Raw genomic sequence first — 10,950 nt, 5'->3', positions numbered from 1 at the left:
TGTACTCAAGTTATACTGTTTATGTATATATATATAAATATATATCTACTCAACAAATGTCATGTAATGATTCTCAGAAAAACGACAACAACAGCCACAACATTGCTGCCAAATCCCATTCATACTAATCAGCCTCATCAATGCCAGTAACATGCAGCTACTGTTTTAGCGGTGAAACTGCCCCCTCCAGAGGAACCCACCATTGAGAATGCCACCATCTCCTGGAAGCCTGGAGAATATTCACTAATGGTCCGCCGAGGTTATGACTTCGAACTTCAGTACAGAACCAATACACAGACATGGGAGGTGAGGAACTGAGATGAAATAAGGAGAGTTGAAATTCAAATGAATCGCAAACTAGCCTCTGGAAGAGTCACTGAAATGCTCCTTTACTGTTTTCAGGAGGTGGAGGCCATTCATATCTGCTGCAATGGCACCAGCATACAGCTGAACGAGCTGGAGAAAGGCCAGCGGTACCGGGCCAGGGTGCGAGTCAGGCCTAAATGGTACAAGCATGGAGAGTGGAGCGACTGGAGCCCTGTTGCATCCTGGGACTCAGGAATGGGGGAATCTCCAGGTAGTTCAGTGACCACAAATCACACAGACACTATAACCACAACGCAGTACAAAGTGGCACCCCCAGACTTCCATCTGCATGATGGCAGATGACAGAGAGAGAAGGCTGATCTCATTGGGTGTGAATGTAAGTGAGTGGATCATTTCTCCTGTCTTTTTAGACAATGATCCAGCAGCGGTGGAGACGTGGTTGGTCTGGTGGGCTGTGATTGGTGCTGCGGCTGTGCTTGTCTTCCTGCTCGTGATCATGTTCATGGGGTGAGTAAACCACCGGGGGCAGCGGCGAGTCTTTGGAGTCGGATGGCTGAATTGGAAAGATAGGAAAATCTGATTCAGGATCTGTTTTCGGGGTTGTAACACTTCTCTTTGCCCAATCTTAAATCATTTTGTTGTCTTGGTCTCTGTTTTCAGTGCTCAAATGAAGAAGTCTTCACTAATACCTGATCCCTCAAAGTTCTTTGACGGTCTTGACTCTGTCCATAAAGGAAACTTTAAAGTGAGTTCTGGGTGTGCTATCACTTATGTCACTCAGTGCTAAATATAACTAGCGCTAACTATAACTATACTAAACTACTGGAGATCTGAGGTAAATCAAGGTGTATAGAATTCTAGAGGCCTAGATTGAAATTGCTTAGAGATTCAGCATGTTGGATCTCAGATGTCCTCTTAAGCTTCCTTACGAGTGCATCGCAAATTGCCAATGTTTGTTTACTGTGTCCGACGACATCTCGTCTGCCTTGGTCAGCAGGGTTGTCTCTTTAGCTTGAGGTGAATGAAATGAGATTCAAGCGCTTCTCTCTCACTCTCTACAGGCCTGGCTTGGCCCCTTCTGGACACTGGAGACCTTGAGCGTAGAGCTGCAATCAGAGAGGTTCTCTTCCGTGGAGGTCCTCAAAGTCCAGATGTCCAGCAGCTTCAACAACATTCAATACTTCTACGGGCCTCAGGACAACATCAAGCACCCTCCCCCTCCCTTGGCCAACCTGGAGCCCTGTTCGGAGTTTTCCCCTTATAATGACATGAAGAGTGACCAGGGCTCCAGGATGGAGAAAGATGCGGACACGAGCCAGGGGAACAGCAGCTCAGGTGTCACCAGCAGCAGTAGCAGCAGCAGCAGCAGCAGGACCATCATGGATCAGAGGCCCATCCAGATGTGCTCCTCCTATGAGGACCTAGCGAGGCTGAGGGCCGGGGCACAAAGCCCTGACTCTGGGTTCTCTGGGGGGAGCATAGAGGAGGAGAGCCACGAGGAGTCGCTGGAGGCAGGAGAGCAGCAGAACCGTCATGAGCCTGACGAGACAACCCCCTTGGCCCGCTCCGGTGGCACTTTCAGCATCCCAAAGGCACCCAGATCTTCAAAGATGCCCCTTAAGACTGAGTTGTTTTTACCCATGACTTCCTTCTCTCTTTTACCCACTCAGTCCTGTGCTATGCCCTCACCGGGGACGGTCGCTCCAGACCTCTGTAGTACCCCCACGGGATGGTTTCACAAGGAGGACATTCTTGCCAGGCTGTACGGGGAGCTACAGCCTTCTAGTGACGATTACATGCCATTGCAAACATAAATCCTGGTTGCTTCAAAGGCTGTATAGACCTAGCACTTTCAACACAGCTAGCCTTGTGAAGGTGTTCATAAGGCATAACAGAAGACATTTGTAAATGACAGCCAGTATATGCTTTCAAAGAGAAGTGGGATTTTTTTTTTATATATATATATATATATATATATATATATATATATATATATATATATTTGAATCCATGTATGTATGTGGGGGTAGAGGTAATATGATTGTGTTCTCCGACGGACTGAATGTAGACTTTTTATTGAATGCTTGCTTATGTTAATAAAACGTTTGATTTCATGTTGCCAAACAATGGTCTCTCCTTTCTTTTTGCCACTAGATGGCAGGGAATGAGCACCTCCACGACGGTGATATAAACCTTCTCGCTGGGGTAATTGTTCCTACTTAATGTCGGAGATAACTATATTCCCTTCACCCGGCGAACTGCTGACATGGACACCCAAAACTCTCTCTGTCTCTGTGGCTTTTTTTAAAATTGTTTTCATTCGTCATATTTTTCACTCTTTAATAACGTAAATTGTTGTTTAAATGTCTGTAATAAATGCTTGGCTGTGTGTGAAACGGATGCTGGCATAGGTACGCATGCTGTTGCTAGGCGTTGGTTGTTGTTACCTCCATCACCTGGTATGTCCCTAAAGGACGGAAGCAGCCCATGCTTGTGGTTGAATCCAAAAGCAACAGACAGAAAAAGGATGCTATTTCAATAATGTCAAAATTATTTCACATTGGTACAATCGCAGTGAATTAATAGTTGAATTATCAGTACTTCACTGCAGGCAGTTTTGGAGCTGGAATCATTGATTCAAAACGACCTTTGGTTCTTCAAATAAAGCCAACTTTTCCCCCCTGGTTAAGCGGTCATTTCAGGCGTAGAACATGTCAACGGCTTGTGGATTTCCAACGATTGTCACAGTAAACGTTAATTTATTTATGACGGGACAATAAAGGACTTTAATTTGTAGAGAGATGTCATCTCCACGAAAGGTGTTTTGAAAAGTTATGGAACCCAGCAATGGCTCAAGGACGGCACCATCGAACGGCTCGCACGCCAATCCAACCGAAAACATTCACGTATGTAGATTTAGTAGTTTTTGTAAGATTTCATTCTGTGCTTGTTCTTCACACTTCACCTTCCTTGCCCGAAAAAAAAAACATCTTAATACTTCAGTCAGGTGTCTGTTGATATCATTTTCACTCAAAAGACCACTTCCCTCATGTAACCTTTTTCAGAAAACAGTGTCTCATGTTAATTTCTCATGTTAATTTGTTAAGTGACTATCTGTTTTGTGGTGGGCATGAATGCAATGGTCACAATCATTTGGTAGCCCTCTCTATTCAATTATCGATTTAAAAAAAGCATTGTAACACAGAGTAAGAATCATCAGTTGCTTGGTAGCAACTTAGTAGCATTTTGTCTCAAAATCTTTCCAGGTTAGTCCAAACCAAGATACCCTGACTCTTTCTCCGAATAAGAAAAGAATTCCCAGATGGGTGATAGCAGTAATCTTCCTCATCTTCCTCCTGCTGCTTGCTGGAGCTGCTTCGTGTGCCTGGTACTTTCTAGGTAAAAAAAAGTCCCACAGGGAAAATATGAGCCTTAATTTTTTTATACAGAATGTGCATTTACCTTAGGTTTCGACTGATGCCATTATTGACCATTGTGGTATTGCCATCATAGGATTGTTGACGTTTGTTTGATGATCTGTTTGTTGTAATCAGCCATTGCAGTGACACAAATGGACACACACACACACACACACACACACACACACACACACACACACACACACACACACACACACACACACACACACACACACACACACTAGTAAACAGATGCATACACATACTCGTAACCACTCGTAAACACAATCACGGAAAAAGCAAATAATCTTCCCAGATAAACGAGTAATCCTTGAAGCCACTTCAAGTACTGTTGGCAAAGCAGAATGCTCTAATTGAAATGTCATTGGGCTCTTTAATGAAGGTAGGATTTGCTTTGTTACTGATGTTATTTGATTAGAGCATCTGCTCAACATCAAGTCTAGCCGGCTGACTTTCACTCCCACCACTCTCCATGCAGAAAAACAGCTTGTGATAAGGGCCTGCATGTCCCCTTCGAGAATGCCCATAGAATTCCCATAGAATGCCTGTTGGTCTCATACAGTCTTCTGCTATGGGCTCTGACGTTAATAAGCTAATTCTTTTTGACACTTAGAGTAGCACTAATGAGGATCAAATACATTTCATTACTCGCACCCCCCACCCCCCTCCCCACCGGCCTCCATGTTGCACAGATCCCACACTCATTATCGAACATTCAGAGAATGTCTAGAGCCAATGTCCCTCCATTTTCCTCTCCTTTCCCTTCCTCTCTCTCTCTCTCTCTCTCTCTCACTCTCTCTCTCGCTCTGTCTCTCTCTCTCTCTCAGAGTACCGTGTGTGGGTGCTGGAGCCTCGCGTGGAGCAGCAGTACACGGCTCACGTCCGCATCCTCAACAGGAACTTCTCCGGCGCCCTCTCCTCTCACGGCACCAGGGAGTTTCAGGCGGAAGCCAAGGCTGTGCAGGCCATGGTGAGAAACCACGCAGGGGCACAGCCCTCACACCTCCCCTTGAGGCCGCTTTCACAACTCCAACCGCTGTGTGGCCTGTTAACCTTAGCTGCCAAGTAAAGAGCTCCCAGCATTTACCACAGCATGTGTGAGCAGCGTGAAGCTGTAGCCCGGGGCTGTAGCAGAGGCTGTGACATGTCCGCAGGTAGTTGGCATCGAGCATATAGTTCATATTTGCTTCAGACTTTACTTCTGAATGCATGCAGTGCTCTGTGTTTTGATGGCCATATTAACTCACCGCCTGTGTTGTGTGATGATGTGTAAGGACTACAGCAGGACTAGACACTGCACGTGAGAGACGTGTGGCTTATACGTAACAGGAAACGTACGCTACCATTTATTCAGTTAACAGATGCTTTATCCAAACACACGTGCAAGACTGTTTGATGGCAAATAGCTGGAGGCTGTGTCATGTTAGCATGGTGGTCGCAGGACTCCACATCCCTCAGTCACACATCCTTGAGACACACATCCTGGTGCATTTGTTTTCATTTGCCTTGGGGCTCAGTTTTTTTAAAGACAAACCTAATAGCTCGCGTCGCCATTATGAAATGATGGGCAGGGATGTTCCAGTAGACTGCATCTCTGTGTGCCTCTGTTTCTCTCTCTCTCTCTGTCTCTCTCAGGTTAAGGCTAGTGAAGGCTACTGATATCTCTTTTTCTCTCTCTCTCTCTCAGATTAAAAGGCTATTGAGGGCTACTGATATCTCTCTTTCTCTCTCTATCTCTCTCTCTCTCTCTCAGGTGAAGAGGCTAGTGAAGGCTACTGATATTTCACGTTACTTTAACTCCACCACTGTCTTTGCTTTTGGGTAAGTTCAATTTCACATTGAGTCACCCTCTCTCCCAAATCACACACGCATGCATACACACACACAGACAGATACAGACACACACACACACACACACACACACACACAAACGTATGCAAGCATGCATGTGAGCACACACACACACATGCAAACATCAGTGGCGGACCTAGTCATTTGGGGGCCTAAGGCGAACATAGCCAGGGGCCCTCTTCATCCGTCCGTATGCAAAATACCCATACACTTAACATAATTTTTGATGATTACAAAGATATAACATTATATATGTTTTTTAATAACATTTGGATCCACAAATTTGCCTGGATGGACACATGGAATAAAATGATACTGGCTTTTGTAACACTCCAATGTAGGTATAGTTTGCTAGGTGAATATGCTTAACTCTGGGCTAGTATCAGATGGTTAGGCCTATATGTATAACTACAGAGCCTTTAGGAATAAATGTCAGCAGAGAAAGAGTACACAATTTTTTTGATAATGATTAGGGCGACCTACATTAAGCAATATCATTTTTTTTGTACGCTGATTAACTCATACAGCAATACCTTTTTGTATAGTAGATGGCAGCACACAATCAAAATATTTCCCCTCTACCTACATAGCTACAGTAGCTAGTTATATGGAAGAAAGTTGCATTCAGGAGCCTTCATAAGCAAACATGATTTGGCTCCACATTAAATTATCCCACTTTTTCATTATCCACATGTCTCAAATGTTGTATGATGCAACATAGCTTTACAGGACACATAAAATATGTCCAGTAACAACGTAAAGAAGGGGGCAACATATAAGTCAAAACCAACTATATTTATTGACTGATCTCGAAAGTATTGGCTTACAAAAGCTAAATAAGTCTTCACAAAGAAAATAACTCAGTGTTAGGGCAAAAAGCGAACATTCACACTGTACAACCTATGAAAAGTGACAGTGGTAGCCTACAAATAAAGAAATACAGACCGCGTTAGCCACTTCACAGCGTGCTAGCCATTGTTTTCTTTCGTTCCAATTCTTGGATGTAGGATTCCACCCTTTGTAGAAACCTGTTGAATCGATACATTTGGTGTAGGAAGTCCTAATTGTTTTGTTGTCAATTTATCTTAATTAGTACGCCGACAGAGAAAAAAAAATCTCCTTTTCCTGAAAGCAGTTCGTCGCCACAATCGCCCTTAAGGTCCGCCGCCACTGGTTTGAACTTTATTGTAGAAATGAACAGAACAGAACATACGATGGGGTGTAAACATCAGTGGTAATGGTAGTGTTGCATGCTGGGTGTGTGATTATGTGTGTGTGTGTGTGTAGGGGTGTTAAAGGTGTCTACGAGCGAGACACGCAAGTATTAGGCTAGAGTGATTGACATTTAATAACAAATAAACATAGTAAGACTGACGGAGGAGATTAGATTAGTAAAGAAAATAGTAACCATGAGTGTGAATACAGGTCACTAGGAGTAGTATAAATAGCAGACAGTGATTCCTCTTGGACATCATTAGAGGTATATAATGTATTTGGTGAAGCAAGGAAAACTGTCGCGACCGAAGATATCTGCGGGAGGGCCGGTTGGTTATAGACTTGGGCCATCCCATCGGCCCATCGGTGCCTGGGTGGGCAATTTATCGGGGGCCTTCTGCTGGGTGGGGGCCTAAGGCAGTTGCCTAGTTCGCCTCAATGGTAGGTCCGCCACTGGCAAACATGCATGCACACACACACACATGCAAGCTTGCATGAGCTCACACACACACACAAACACATGCACGCATGCACACACACATGCGAGTGTGTGAGAGAGAGAGAGAAAGAGAGAGAAATGACCAATGACTGACCATCCACTGGTGCCACAGGGAGGGCAGCGTGGTGGCTCACTTCTGGCTGGTGCTGTCCGTCCCAGAGAGCCACGCTGACGGTGTGACCCTAGAGCGGGTGAGCCGCCGGCTTCAGCTCCACCTGGCCGGCTACAGCAGCCGAGGGGCGGAGGACACGGCCGGCTACGGCGGCTACCTGCTCGACCTACCCTCCTTCTCCATCACAGGTGAGAGAGGAGGTTCATACGCCAGTGAGAGATGAGAGACCAGAGACGACCTTCCTTCAGCCCTTCCTTTGTTGTTTGTGATTACATTTTTGTTACACTTATGTTTGTAGTTTTATTAGACATTTTTTGTCTGCTGTTTTTCTGTTGATTATGTCATTTTTTGATTTGTGTCACATTTATTTTGTCCTGCAGAAGCTGACCCTAAAGTGGTCGATCTTTTGAAAGCTTCCTTTGGTATGTTATTTTGATTCATTCAGTTTATTGTGTTCATTTTCTACCACTTTCTTGTCATTGTGTTGAAATGGATTTCCACAAGGACATGTCATTGGAAGGATTATTGTCTATTTGAGATGTGTTACATTTCAAAGGAGGAAGTCATGGAGTTTGTTACCATGACACCATTCATTCCTTTAGTGCCATTATCTCTCTGTTCTATTTATATCCCTCACTCTCTGTCTCATCTCCTCTCTCTTTCATTACATCTCCCCTGTCTTTCTATCACTCCACTCGTCCTCTCACCCCTCCACATTTTCTCTGTCCATCTCATGACCTAAATCCCACATTTTCTGCCCGTTCTTTCTCTCTCCATCTCAACCTCTTACTGTTTTTGCCCCTTCTCCATATTCTCTATTCTGTCTTGCCTTTTTACTCCCTCACCCTCCCTCACATAACCCTTCTCTCCCTCTCCTTCTGTCTCTCCCTGTCTCTCTCTCCCTCCTTCTCCCTCTCCATCCCCCTCCCCTCCCCTCCCCTCTCTCTCTGCTTATTTCCCTCTCTCTCCCTCCCCGTCCTTCTCCCTCTCCTTCTCCATCCCCTCTCTCTGTCTCTCTTTTTCTCTCTCTCTCTCTCCTTCTTTCCCTCTCATCTCTCCCTCTTCCTCCCTCAGACTGTTACAGGTACCAGGCCGTGTCCCCTGGGGGCCCCGTGGCGTTGCGGGGCCCTGACACGGAGCGCTCGTCCTGCCTCTGGCACCTCCAGGCTCCCCTGGGCTCCCAGCTGGAGCTGCAGGTCAACTGGCTGCTGCCCGAGTGCCGTGACCGCCTGGCCATCTACGACACACACATCCCCTCCGACTCGCACCTCATCACTTCGTGAGTCCAGGCACCAGAAAGGGCCACTCTTACACACAAGGGCCCCATCAGCATAGGGCCACGGGTACCCACACAGCATTTACAGCACAAGTACAGCCAATTAACCTCCAAAGGCTCAACATATTACATAAAACAACATGTTTGATCAACTGGTAGCGAAGAGCTGGGTGCAAATCCTTCGAGAGTATCTCAGGTGTAGAGACAAGACAAACACTCTGAGAGGATTCCAGATTGCGTAGGGTTTGCTATGAGATGTCGTGTGTGTTGCTATGACAAATTAAGTGCACTACTATGAGTGGACAGATATGAGTGAATTCTGCCAGATCTTATTCTGGAGAACTCGTCATATAGTAGCATCAGCACCACTGTACACACGACAGATGGTGCTTCTGATGGCTGGGATTCTGTGTCAAAGTCTCAAATGAATGAAACAAGTGTTGTTACTTAAAAGTCCAACAGAAATGTAGAAATGTCATGTGACGACTTTAAACATCTTTCTCTTTCTCTGTCCTTTTCCCTCTTTTACATACCCGCTCTCCTTCCCTTCTCGACTCCCACTCCCGGTATACTTTCATTTCCTGTTTTCGCCAACCTCATTTTCTGCCTTCCTCTTTTCCACCGCACTCCATCTTTCTGCATAACCCCCCACCTCCACACACACACACACATACATGCAAACACACACACACACACGCACACGCAAACACACACGCACACGCAAACACACACATGCACGCACACACACACGCACACACACACACACGCACTCACACACTCACACACTCACACACTCACACACGCAAACACACACACACACACACACAAACACGCATGCACGCACTCACACACTCACTCACACACACACACACACACACACACACACACACACACACACACACACACACTCACACACACACACACACACACACACACACACACACACACACACACACACACACACACACACACACACACTCACTCACTCACACACACACACACACACACACACTCGTGCCTCCCTCTGCACAGGCTGTATGAGTGCAGTCGCCATGAACCCGTGGTGAAGCTGCTGTCCTCGGGCCAGTGGATGACGGTGGTGTGGAAGCAGGGTCTCTATAACTACAAAGACCCCTTCTCTCTGGCCGCCCAGGCCTGGAGCCCAGCGGGTGAGCCACTGCTCTGCCATTTACAGATGTTATAGGAGTTGGCTTTATGCACATCATATACTGACTTTACACTGACTTATATACTGACTTTACACTTAGTTGTATCCCTTGTGGATATGAATGTGTAATTAACTTACATGTAACAAGACTCCGCAGAGGGTTTTCTGAAGGTCGGTGGACTGTTGGCGAAGGGTCGCTACGCAGTAAATAAACAAGCAAACACAGAAGTCATCAGGCTGGCAAAACATGTTATGCCAGCAGTGGTAATGGACTGGTGTTGGGGTGTTTCCAACTGCAACTGAAACTGACACCTCCTGATACCACTTTTGAAAACACTTCTGTGGTTATCTTTGTCCCTCCCCCGCCCCCTCCCCCTCCCCTCTCCCCTCTCCCTCTCTCTCCCCCTCCCTCCCCCTCTCCCTCCCCCTCTCCCTCTCCCTCTCCCTTTTCCTCTCCCTCTCCCCCCCTCTCTCAGTCTGCTCCTCTGCCATTGACCTGCTGCCTGTGAGAGGAGTCCAAGGCGTCCTGCGCACGCCCTTCTACCCCAGCTACTACCCTCCCAACACCAACTGCACCTGGCATTTCACAGTGAGGGCCAGTCTCTGCCATCTTTTTTCTTGGAAAACTCAAAAGCCCTTTATGTCATCACTGTTCCTCTTTTTAAACATCACTTGTATTTACTTGTGTTTATATGTGGCTGTTGACAACGTGTTTATGTTCCTCTTTCTATTACCGTCAGAGTGTCTGTTTATCTGATCTCTCTGTCTGTCTGTCTGTCTGTCTGATCTCTCTGTCTGTCTGTCTGATCTGTCTGTCTGTCTGTCTGTCTGATCTCTCTGTCTGTCTGTCTGATCTGTCTGTCTGTCTGTCTGTCATTTTCTATCTAAGACTGAACACCTCTGTATGTCAGAGTCTTCTTTTATCATGTCAGCCGGTCTGTCTGTCTGTCCGTCGGTATGGTTGACTGTTTGTGTATCTGTCTGTCTGTCTTTCTGGTTGACTGTGTGTGTATCTGTCTGTCTGTCAGTCTGTCTGTCCGTCTGTCTGTCTGTCTGTCTGTC

General features: G+C 46.1%; 1 protein-coding gene across 1 annotated transcript in view; it reads left to right on the top strand.

Moving 5' to 3' along the window:
* Positions 1-246: 246 nt before the first annotated feature.
* Positions 247-10,950, top strand: part of tmprss6 (transmembrane serine protease 6) — a gene marked incomplete at both ends in the record, with an annotated part of 21,096 nt that continues 10,392 nt past the window's right edge. Inside the window, 13 exons of the mRNA XM_080844023.1 lie at positions 247-306; positions 403-577; positions 738-834; positions 988-1,072; positions 1,389-2,089; positions 3,650-3,726; positions 4,595-4,737; positions 5,521-5,588; positions 7,445-7,632; positions 7,825-7,866; positions 8,519-8,723; positions 9,753-9,889; positions 10,365-10,477. Coding sequence (XP_080700149.1) covers positions 247-306; positions 403-577; positions 738-834; positions 988-1,072; positions 1,389-2,089; positions 3,650-3,726; positions 4,595-4,737; positions 5,521-5,588; positions 7,445-7,632; positions 7,825-7,866; positions 8,519-8,723; positions 9,753-9,889; positions 10,365-10,477 — 2,091 coding nt within the window. The remainder of the gene's footprint in view (positions 307-402; positions 578-737; positions 835-987; positions 1,073-1,388; positions 2,090-3,649; positions 3,727-4,594; positions 4,738-5,520; positions 5,589-7,444; positions 7,633-7,824; positions 7,867-8,518; positions 8,724-9,752; positions 9,890-10,364; positions 10,478-10,950) is intronic.

Source organism: Sprattus sprattus, assembly GCF_963457725.1.
Source record: "Sprattus sprattus genome assembly, chromosome: 1".
Taxonomy (NCBI): domain Eukaryota; kingdom Metazoa; phylum Chordata; class Actinopteri; order Clupeiformes; family Clupeidae; genus Sprattus; species Sprattus sprattus.
This window is presented reverse-complemented; position numbering and strand designations above follow the sequence as displayed.